This window comes from Cynoglossus semilaevis, chromosome 14 (genome assembly GCF_000523025.1).
Source record: "Cynoglossus semilaevis isolate Cse_v1.0 chromosome 14, Cse_v1.0, whole genome shotgun sequence".
Lineage (NCBI taxonomy): Eukaryota > Metazoa > Chordata > Actinopteri > Pleuronectiformes > Cynoglossidae > Cynoglossus > Cynoglossus semilaevis.
The window spans coordinates 2,078,980-2,091,260 of record NC_024320.1 but is presented as its reverse complement, the minus strand read 5'-3'; the positions used below and the strand labels follow the sequence as shown (position 1 = coordinate 2,091,260).

The window sequence follows — 12,281 nt, the reverse complement described above, 5'->3', positions numbered from 1 at the left end:
CCTCAACCTTGTGGACAGTCTTCCCAGAAGAGTTGAAGCTGTAATAGCTGCAAAAGGTGGACCGACATCATATTGAACTCTGGGTTAGGAATGGGATGGCACTTCAGTTCATAGTAGGAGTCAAGGCAGGGGAGCCAATACTTTTGGTAATATAGTGTATATCGGGGCGTGGTGTGGCCCACATTCTTTGGGATGTTAAAACGACACATGCTTAGATCCATGCGTTCGCACACTGGTTTTAGTGCACGCCATGTTTTCAGTAGGAAATCCACGTCCAAGTCCAAGTCTTTGTACATGAGGCCCTAGGACTGTAAAGATATGACACACTGGCACATATTTTCACACACACACACACACTCTCAGCACCATTTTCCTTTCAGTCAGTCCATATTTGTGCGTCTGTTTTGTGATGTGAAAAAAGCTGTAATCTGCCTGTCACCTCTGTTGTTCTGTTGCACCTCTGACACTACTGCTTTCCACGGCAGTAGGGATTTATTTTCACCTGTTATTACACGACAGTGACGGGCAGTGAAGTGGGCTGAAGGTGAAAATGTCAGATGAAAGAAAAAAAGAAGGACATGTGATTCTGGTCACTGGACCTCCTTTTAACCCAGTTTCTGTTGGACCCTTCAGAACCGCCTGTCAATCAGTGATGACCTTGTTTTATATAAGATGACCTTTGGGGGGGACCTGGGATTTAAAAAATGTTCATGTTTATCTAGGGTTACACGATTATGACCAAAATGATAATCACAGTTACAATGATTTCTCATGTTCTCAGGTAAAACGTGTTTTCATTGCCCTTTTTTCTTTGCCTATTTTAAACAAACAGTATGTGAAGTAGGTGTTCAGTTCAAAATGATAACAAAAATAAATAAATATCAATCATGAATAATTAAATACAATTTACCCGGGATCAAAATATGCAGTCGTTGGTAACAGTAATCTGTTTCAGTGCCTTAATCATCAGTTTCTTAAATTTCCAATCGTACCTGAACGCCCGGCGTTGTGGACACGTTATATGATGATGTTATACAAATTGAATACAAGTTATTCCAACATTGCTTTGAAGCATTTTCAGATATTTACAACATATAATAACCCTTTCAGCAGGTTAAGTGTCAGTCACATTTTCATATTCCAATGATACTTTAAATTCCCACAATATTTGTTGTCAATTTTAAATGCAGAAAATGCTTAAATGATTTCACAGCTGGCTTTTTACCATTAATAAAAGCAGTCTCATGCAAAATAAATGTAACGCCATTTTTTTTTCAAATTGAAGAAAACAGAAATCTAAGAATAAAATTAATTCGCTGAATAACCCTTTTTTTCTATTAAATTAAAGAGGTTCCTGTCTAAAGACTTGAAGACGTACTTTTCAAGGAAAAGTCAACGTCTTCAGAAAACAATAAAAAAACAGTGCATTTTTTTAGGGAACAAATGCAAAAATGTAAACAAACAACATCATTAGCTCAATTGAGTTAAACTGGAAAATCAACTTATCTCACAAATTTATCAGAAATTGGTCACAGGTCCTGAAAGAAGCATCGCTGGTTCCGAACCATGGATCCGCCATTTGGTGATGCCTGTGCTACATTGTCTTTGCCTATGAATGACCAATCAGAAAGACTTAATATGTCACTCCATATTCATTAAATGCATAAGACAAGAGTGTGAAACGTCAGGTCACACGGATTCAAACAAGTACATAAGTACATAATTTTAAAGATAAATAGGAGGCTAAAATACAGCAGAAAATACTGTGGTTCAAGAATATTTAACCAAAATAATTGACCAGCCTAAATAGTTTACTAAATAATAAAAAAATAAACTTTTAATGAATAAAGAAAAAACTTTAGACCAGAGTGTCAAAGTCATTTTCACCGAGTGGCTACAGCAGCAATAAAATACAATACAGTTTCTGTTGAAGGGCTGGTTGCAAGTGGAAGGCTGTATAGATGTAATTACTGTTTATGCAATTTATTCAATTTATATATAGTTTTTCTTATTTCTGTGTAATAAAAAAAAAAAACTTCTAATTTATGCATTTTGCCCAAAAAGGGCAAAATGACTCTAAAGCATGAGTTTGACACGTGCTTTAGACTGTAAAAATAATGAGAAAGCAATTAAACTTATACTATAACAAACTTGGCAACAAAATGACTTGGTGGGCTGCATTTTGCCCATTTTGGACATGAGTTTGACACGTGCTTTAGACTGTAAAAATAATGAGAAAGCAATTAAACTTATACTATAACAAACTTGGCACAAATCAGGCATGGGCAAACTAAGGCCCAGGGGTCGGATACAGCCCGTTTAGCTTTTTAATCCGGCCCGCCAAATTATATAATTTATAAATATTTTCATTATACTTCTGCATTTTACCAGCAATCCTCATGTTTCCCCAATAGATGATGTAGAAAAATGATAAATTATGCATGACTTTTACATGCAATTTATCTTAGTTCACATGAACGCTTCATCTATCTCCCGACTCCCCCTGAGATGAAATGTTTTTCCTCTTATAGTTTTCAATAAAAAAAACAAGAGATGATCGGATGGTATTCTGAAATTAGTCGCGACGTCTTGGCATTTGGGAATTTGTTTTTGCTTTTATCCCTCAGTTGAAATTCTCTCAATGACACACACAAACACACTGACACAGAAACAACCTAGTCTAAGGATTGTGGAGCTGCAGAAACAATATAAATGCAGAACAGCTTGTAGAAAAATGGACACAGTAATGGAAAAAAAAAAAACGCAATGTGTGTGTGGGTGTGTGTGCGTTTGAGCGTGTGTGCGGCGGCAGCAGTGAGCGGGGTGTAATTTTCAGCTCTTACTCAGATTGTTTTCCAGCTCTTTCCTCTGACTCTATTATCCTGCTGCGACACCACTATTTTCAGCGCTCACTCACGCTTTACTGCTCGCCTCCATCTTTTTTTCTCGGTTACCGGGTCACCAACTGCACCCTAAACACCCCAGAATATCGTATGCCACCAATCCAAAGAGGATCATTGTTAACATTTTTGTGTGTTGATACGGCGCCATCTTGATCCTCTCTGCTGCTGTTACTCTCCTCCTCCTGTTTGCTCTTGGAATCTGTTTATTTTTCATTGTCTATGAAGATTCTCAGTCATCCAGGTCATGGTCAAGGTTGAAGAGTTCTGTTAGGCAACTGGGCGTGTTAGGAAAGTCACGCCCGGTTGCCTAACAGAACTCTTTACTAATCTACTAATACGACTAACACCAAGCTATCTATCTACTACTACTAACCTACTAATCTTCTAACATACATGGTTCTATCCTGTCCGTCTGTCTGTCTGTCTGTCTGTCTATCTATCTTATCTCCTCATTCTTTCTTCTTTTTCGTGTGATTACATTCTTTTTCATCTTGTTTCTTCTCCACCCCTTTCCCTTCCTCTTCCTCCCATCTTCCTAAAATCCCCTCTTCCCTCCATTCCTCAGTCAACCCCGTTCACCATTTTCCTTTAACTTTCACCTATCCTCCACCATTTCTCCCCCAGTTCGACGGCAAATCAACTGTGTCCAGTGAAACTTCATTGATGTGACAGACAAAAGCATTTAAAAACAATGTGGACTTATATCTGTGTGTGTTTCTGCATGCATGAGTGTGTGTGTGTGTGTCTCAAATTGACTGTGCTCTTCCAATGAGATGCTACTCTTCAGCATAATTACTGTCAGGTCAAAGTCCTGTTCACCGTAGTACTGCTAATCACACACTGTGTATCTCATGCTGCAGCAGAAAGAAAAAAAATCCAAACATGCACTGTACCAGCATCACACACACACTGGGGTCCCGTTGGTGTGCAAAACCTTTCATGTTAAACCATGACAACAAATCTCAGAGGGGATGTTAAAAAAATTTAAAAAAATTCCTTTCAGGAGTGATGTTGCTGAATTTTTTTTTAACTTTAATATTGACTTTATTATTGACAAAAAAGCTTGTCACGTGAAATACCCAACATCGCCACCTACTGTCTGAGAAGCTGATGACAACGTGTTTATGTTTCTCTCTAAAATTGTAAACTTTCAGAGAAGCGACAACAAATGTCTGGGATTCATCTGTGTTTATTTGCTGCATAAAATCCTTGATAGTGTTTTAAAAAAAAATATATTAATAAATAATAATATCAATAAATTAAAGCTGCCTTTAAATTAAAAAACCAAAGATCCCTTTTCTTTCATGAGCGAATAAACAATTTCTTAAGCTGTACCAATTGTTAGAATTAAAGGTCAAAACTGAGGCTGTCATCAATCATGATAAAAGGGTTATTAAATGTTTATTGTCACAAATGAATCTCACATTTTTTTCTAATGTGATCCAGTTCTTAATCATCTTTTAACCGCAGGGGTTTTTGTCAAATTTCCCGTTATGCTATGGTTGATTATAAGATTACATTAATTTGGATTAGATTAGATTACTTCCCAGGATTTCCTGCCGGAATCGGGTGTCAAGAATCACCTGTAGTCATGGAGGATGTGCACCTCCTATCCTAACTTTCTAACTGTCAGACTGACTCCGGTCTGGTTTCTCTTCACCTCCTCATCTCTGTCAATTTGTGGATAAACAGTCAAATTTTTAGATTCAAATTCAGATGCGTTTTCTGCTGCTTATTTCTTCCTGCCTGTGATCTTCTGTACCACTCTTCTTCCTTCTTTTCCTCCTCCTCATCTTCTTTCATTTCACCTTTCTTCTTCTCGTCTACTTTGTTTTGCCGCTTTGGTTTTTTTTTGTGTGTTCTTCTTTTGGCTTTGCTTTTTTGGCTCCTTCCCTGCACCTCCTCCCTACTACCCCTGCTTGCTTCCCCCTCCACTTCCCCCTCCCACCTTCTACCTGAATGAATTGTTAACAGAGACCAAACCCCCTCTCTTTCTACCTACCCTCACTCCTCCTCCTGCTTCTTCTCCTGCTCCTCCTGCTGCTCCTTCTGGCACCCCTTTGACTTACTCCTCCTCCTCTGATCCCCCACCAGTGTCCCCCAGCCCAGGCGTTGTCCTCCCCTCTGCCCCCCGCGACTTGGTCCCTGTCCTAGTGTCCAGTCATTTTGTCCAACTCAGCTGGCACCCCCCAGAGGAGTCGGGAGGAGCTGTGCAGACGTATGGCGTTTACTACTCTCAGGACAGAGTCGACAGGTAGGACTGAAGTTTTCTCTTTGGCCTTACTTACCAGTACAAGGAAGCAAGGATGGGATGGCTCCGTCAGTTTTAAACAGCAGAAGTAACATTTTAATTATGTAAACACAAAGGAATTCTGAGCAGAAAAACAGTCCTAGTACATCTTTTGAACTTTTGACAATAGTGTATGTTGGAAAAATGCACAAAGTTCCAGGGGTAGCAGCACACTTTGGTTCTGTTCACAAAACCATGATCAAAATGAAGAATTCTAGTCCTGTTCAGCAAAACATCAGGTGTGCAGATGTCACTCAGTGACAATGAACTGGCTGGTAAATCAGCCCCAGGTGCATCACTACTACCCAGGGGCTTAAAATGTGCTTTTGAATGGAGAAACGCAGTCATCTCAAATATTTTGCAGTTTCCAATTACTGCTACCTCTTACCCACCTGCAGCAACAAGACGGTGAAGTACACACAGTACTTCACAGTTTGAATACCTTTAAATGTTAAATCTGCTCCTGATGGTGGCTGTGATTGTTTGATCAATGTGCTTACTCTTCTGTTCTCCGCAGAAATGCGTCATTTGCGTTTCTTTTTTCTCCTAAATAGGAATGTCAACATTTGTAAAAAAAAAAAAAAAAAAAAAAAGAAAAAAAAATTAAATAAACTTTTGGGAGGAAGTTTTCTCCTGTAGTTGTACTTCACAATTGGCTGAAAACCCTGAAGCTGTAGCAACAGCCAGAGATAGGACCAAGTCATTGTTTTGCAAGTCACACGTAAGTTCCAAGTCAAGACTGGCAAGTCTCAAGTCAAGTCTCAAGTCCAGCCTCGCAAGTCTCAAGTCAAGTCCCAACTCAAGACTGACAAGTCTCAAGTAAAGTCCCAAGTCAAAGACTGACAAGTCACAAGTCAAGTCCAAAGCCCTGCAGCTTCAGTTTCCAGTCTTTTTTGGTCTTTTCAAACCATAGCGTATTAATATATTTGGACAGATCATGTATGCTTTTCAAATCCATATTTATTTAATGAATAAGTGCAAATGATATTTCCGGAACAACATAGGGCTGACATTGAAGTTCCTAACTGCACAACTAAACAGTCGTTTTTTTAACAACAGCTCCATACACATATCTTTTGGAATAGTGAGATTGAAGGCTTTTGTTCATCTGGTATTCTTTATAGTTAATCTGTAAATAAGTGTATTAGACTGCTGAATACGTTTAGCTGCAGACCCCATCAGAAGCTAAACATACTTAAGTCAGCTAAAATAGACAACCTAATAAGCTTCAGGGCACATTCACTCTAAGGCAGTACTTCTGAAATAGTGGTGTGGGCCCCCCCATGCGGGGTGTGGTGAGGTGCCGGGGGAGGTAGGGGGGAGTGAGGGGTTTCCAATGGAATATGGCAGGCTGGATATAAGTGTACCACTGCTGTAATGCTTGAATGATAACATGCCTCTAGTCACTAGGTGGCAGCAACTCATACAGTGGTTTGTAGAGATACAAATATACACGTTATCAGGTTCTCAATAGTATTTCATTTCGCTGGGTTGCGGGTCAGATGGGTGAGGGTGAAAACATTTCTGTCCCCCAAGATCATGACAATAATTGAGAACCACTGCTCTAAGGCAATCATCCAATCTCCAAGCACTGATTTCCTATATGCAAAGTCTATTTGACAGCAAGTTTAAACGATGAACGCATTTTTAATGTACATTTGAAATTATGTGATTTTCTTTTGGTTTGCATCTTTGTATGTGGCAAAAATCTGCGTTGTTAATGCCCGTTTACTGTGTGATATGACTACTATATTTCAGGAAGGATCATAGGGCTCACATTGCCCTTCCTAACTGTGCAACTAACCAGTCATTTTTAACAGATACATACACATACCCCCTCCGGATATAAATGCTGGCTGATAAGATTCCCCGTCTAAGTACTAAGGCTACGAACTAAGGCTCGGAAACTGGTGGTGGAACAAAGGTTCCTCCCTAGTTCGTACTCATGTACAAGTGAAGTCACAAGTCACTGATGTGATGAAGTGCAAGTCCAAAGTCATCAAATGTATGACTTGAGTCTGTCCGAGTCGAAGTCATTTGACTCAAGTCCACACCTCTGGTAACAACTCTCTATATAACTCAGCTTTTTTATAATATTCCAGGCTAACTAGCATACATTTAGCTTTGTAGTCTTTTGAATTTTTTTTCTTAATGGCTTGAAGTTATTTAGGTACTGATTTGAATATTGTTTGTTCCTGTCTTTTGGGACTTTTATCATCCTCTTTATTAGACTTTTAGCAATAGCTTGAGCTGTGCTCTGTTAACACTATCTACTCAGCCAGATCACTGCTATCTTCTCTAATAACCTTTGTTGTTTGCTTAGTTAGTTTGTTTCTAGGCAACACAAATTATAATGACATAAGTTTTATATATATATTTATATATATACCTTATCTAACAATAATTATTTGAAATACATTATTAGTGGAACAAATAGAGTAGAATTAGGTCAAAAATAAAATTAGTCAATAGAGTAATCTTTTTTCTTTTTTTTAACCCAACTAAAATAAACCCTCCAGGTTTTATTGTTGAATTTGGTATGGAATTATATTCCAGTAGATGTTTTCATAAATATACCTGTATGCAGATGATACATTGATGTATGTGTATCATGAAAGGTCACACATTCACCACTGGTCAACGATGTGATGATAGAACTGGTCACAGCTACTGGAGACTCAGAGACCAGCTCGAGCTGGTTTTGTTCATTAACATCTCACACCTGCAGGAATGATAAATATCTGTCTTTTTCACCCTTTTCTGACCCTTGGTATGGTGAAGTTGAAATAAAATTAGTCCATTTAAACACAAAAATGCTGAATACGATTAGAAGTTTTTTGGGGGAACTTGAAATTGAGCTATTAAAAATTGAAACAGGCAGTTAGACTGAATGTTTCGTAAGGAAAATAAATACAAAAAACAAAAACAAAATGGAGAAATAAGAAAAAAGAACTACATCCTTTTTCGGAAATAGAAAAAGGAAAGATATAGCAGATTAGAAAAAGGAGAGCGACAAAAAAGAAGAAAGAGAAGAACAGAGCAGATCATAAAAAGATTAAAATAATTTGCAAAAAGTGAAAAAGTCAAACCTAACAATGGAGTGTAATAGAAAACAGAGAATGACAGAATAGGAAGGTAATAAGGCAAAAGATGAAAATACAAAGAGAGCAAACATAGATGAACAGAATAAAAAAGAGAAATAGAGTAGATAAAAAAGATGAGCATAACATAAATCAACAAAGTACAAGAAAACCTGAAATAGTTTAGTTATTTCTTCCTTCTCCACTCGCCTGACAGATGGTGAGACTGGCGATTTCTGACAGACATCAAGAGTGTCCGTTTTTTACATGTCAGGAATTAATTTCCTCTGAGACGGTAAAACATTTTACAGATGCTGTCTGCATTTGATTAAAGCTGCTGTCAGACACATGTATGAAGTCCTGTCCTTTCCTGCCACTGTAGTCTTTCTTTCTTGCTAACTACCATATTGTCTGGACTATAAGTCGCACATTTTTGTCCAATGGCTGGGTGTGGGACTGATACTCTTATACTCTTAAATTAAAATATATAAGTTCATGTTTGTTATTTTCACACTGACACCTGCTAGAGGGCACTCCAAGTAGCTGGTGCTATTTAAACTCCTGAGCAAGTAATAGAAAACAGAGAATGACAGAATACTTTTTTCTTCTTTTTTCTTCTTCATTATGCATTTTTTTTTTTTGACTGGTTCGACCTATTACCGGAAAATATGGTATGTTAACTTCGTCATCAAGCCATGCAGGAGGACCAGTTGTTTGTTCATCAACATTTTATTGGAAAGTGTTTTGTCATTGTTTATGCAGGGAAAAGTCAGACCATTTCTTCAGCTGTCAATCAAATCATATTTGAACAATTCCTCTTCCAATTTGCAAAAGCTAAGAAAGAATGAACGAATAAAGCAAAAAAAAAAAAAAAAAAAAAAGAGAAAGGGAAAAAAAAAAAAAAAAAAAACCCGAAATCACAATACAAGAAAAACATAAAAGAGCAAAAAAGACAATATAGTAAAAAAAAAAGACAAAAGGCAAAAAAATAACAAAAAACAAACAAATGATAAAAATAACTATAATAATAGAAAAAAAATAACTGAATAGGCAAAATTGTATAGTGTAAATCTATGATACAAAAAAGACAAAATGTGTCTGATCTAATCCTATAAATTAACAATAAAGTTGAGAAAAATAAGACTTCTATATCTCCATGAGGTTTCATTTTACATATATACAGTAATTTAAAAAAATAAACCAGTGTCCTGCCTCTGGGGCTGTAAACCCCACTTTTGTCGATGTTTTTTCTCTCCTCACGCCCAATCCTGATCTACAAAGGTTTTTCAACCTCCTCACGCCCAATCCTGATCTACAAACAGCAAACAGCAAAGTTGCATGGAAAAAGAAACAATCTCTAAACGACCTTGTATATATATTTTTAGGATTGGATAAAGGAACAGTGAGATAACAGTTCCAGGACTGAAGAACACAGATCATCAGAACATGTGTGGTCTGTATCTGATGATGCAGCAGAAATAATCTGTAAATAAGATCACTTATGTGCTGATTTTGGGGGAGCAGTGGGAGGTTATGTAATCTTTGGATTAGCTGCAGTCGCTGAGGGATTAACACAGATTCTGATGATAGTTTCTGTTATCTGAAACCAGTTCTTCTCTTTGACCAGAAGAAAGTATTTCAGACACTGAAAATCAGAAAACAAGTGTTTGACAGAAGTGATGTTACTGACAGTAAACCAACATAAAATTGTGTTTTGTGTAATAGGGAGAGGTCAGTAAACGTGTCGGAGCCTGAGTCCTTGGAGTTGACCATTTCCAACCTGAAGCCAGAGGAGAGCTACAGCTTCAGAGTCGTCGCTTATAATGAAGTGGGACCAGGAGAAAGCTCCACCCCGCTGAAGATCACCACCAAACCTGATTGTATGACAAAGAAAAAAATGCTACGTTTATTTTTCTCCAAACTACTCTGACAGAATTTACATTTTTAACTGACAAAAACAAAAGTAGGTCATGGTCTACTTCTATATACAGTAATCCTCAGATGACTATAAACATTTTATTAGTTTTAGAGCAGATTTTTTTTTTTAATTTTCTACCAAACCCTGAGAGAAAAACTAATATTTTCAGCTTGTCAATAACAAGGCAAATCTGACCTGAGGATACAACCACAGGGTAAAACTCAGAGTTAAAGATGAGTTAAACAACTCCTGTCAGCTGTAATAAGAAAATGTATCATTTATGAGTGACTTGAAATATATATTATTTATTATGTTAATACTCTTTGTATTAATAATCTAAAAAGTCTAAGACTTGTTGTGTTTCTGTGTTTTCACAGTCCAGGTTCCCAGCAGGGTGGAGTCCCTCTGGGCCCAGCCTCTGTCTCCCACCTCCATCCAGGTGAGCTGGGATGAGCCCAGTCAACCCAACGGTCCTGTACTGAGCTACAGGCTGCTGTGGAGCGAGAGCCCATCTGGGAAAGAGCAGGTCAAACCACAGCCTTGTGTTTTCTTTTTTGTGTGTGTGTTTTGTGTGTTGTGTTTTTCTGACTGTGTTTGAATGTATTTGACTGTGCCCAACTGTCTCTCTGTGTCTGACTGTTTGAGTGTGTCTGACTATGTCTGGCTGTGTATGACTGTGTCCGACCGTCTCGCTGTGTCTAACTGTCTGTCTGATTAAATAGCGCTGTTTAACTGTGTGTCTGATTGTTTGATTATTTCTGACTGACTGTGTCCAACTGTATGTAGAGTGTGGAGGTGAACGGACAGAACTACAAAATGGAAGGACTCAATAAGTTCACAGAGTATACTGTTCGAGCTCAGGCCATCAATCGGTACGGACCAGGAGCGTCCTCTGAGGCGGTCTGCGTCACCACACACTCAGACGGTAAGTTCAAACTACGTGTGTTTGTAAAACTTAAATTGTTCTTTTCCAAATTGAATAGCAAAAGTTGATCCACGGCTGCCTCTGTTACTTAATTTAAACATGTTATGTAGTTAATTCCAAAAAGCTCAGTAACTCAGATTTAAGTTAGAGACATTGAATGACCACAATAGACAGCAGCTAACCAGCAGAACATTTACTCACTTCAGCTAAAGTCTTTTCCCATTGCCTTTGGTGTCCAACGCTATGATCTATTAAAGACCCATAAGTAATTTCTATTTGCAGGTCAAGTGACCAATTTTGCTGTATTGTTGCAGCAAATCATTTATAACCAATCAGATTCTGAGGCCCTATCTACTTGGGGACAATTCAATACAACAATAGTTTACACGGATCAGGCGCAAACTTTGGCAGCGTTATGTTATGTTGAAGGTGACAGAGAGATGACCATATCGTTTCAGGACGGTGTGTTTACACTGAGACTAGCGTCGTCACAATACCAGATTTTGAGTAGTCGATACCAATACCTGTGAATTTCCAAGATTCGATACCACAGTAAAAATAAAAAAACCAGAACCCATGTACATGTACTCTTAAATTCACTACTTTATTAAAAACTGGTTCAACCTAAACCAGCCACTAGGGTACACGAATCAGTGTTTTATACTGCCGGTCCCAAGCCCGAATAAATGGTGAGGGTTGCGTCAGGAAGGGTATTGGGCATAAAACCTGTAGCCAAATCTAATATGCGAATCACTAAAACGATTTCCATACTGGATCGGTCGAGGCCCGAGTTAACAACGACCGCCAACAGTGCCATTGACCAACAGGGCACTGATGGAAATTGGGCTACTGTTGATCAAAGACAGAGAAGAAGAGGAGGGCGTTTGGTTAGGAGAAAAAGAGAAAAGAGGAAGAATAGAAGTGTTGGTCTGAAGTTTGGAATGTAGGTACAATGACAGGGAAAAGTACAGAAATAGCTGATGCGATGGAGAGAAGAAGAGTAGATATTTTGTGTGTGCAGGAGACCAGGTGGAAGGGCAGCTGTTTTATCATGGTTCAGATGGGAAGAGAAATGGAGTAGGGGTGATCCTAAAGGAAGAACATGTAAGAAATGTGGTAGAGGTGAAACGAGAGTCAGACAGGTTGATGTGTGTGAAGGTAGAAA

General features: G+C 38.2%; 1 protein-coding gene across 1 annotated transcript in view; it reads left to right on the top strand.

Moving 5' to 3' along the window:
- Positions 1-12,281, top strand: part of dcc (DCC netrin 1 receptor) — a gene marked incomplete at its 5' end in the record, with an annotated part of 104,345 nt that overhangs the window by 27,612 nt on the left and 64,452 nt on the right. The window contains 4 exons of the mRNA XM_025061992.1: positions 4,998-5,157; positions 9,999-10,153; positions 10,569-10,717; positions 10,978-11,116. Of these exons, the coding sequence (XP_024917760.1) occupies positions 4,998-5,157; positions 9,999-10,153; positions 10,569-10,717; positions 10,978-11,116 (603 nt within the window). The remainder of the gene's footprint in view (positions 1-4,997; positions 5,158-9,998; positions 10,154-10,568; positions 10,718-10,977; positions 11,117-12,281) is intronic.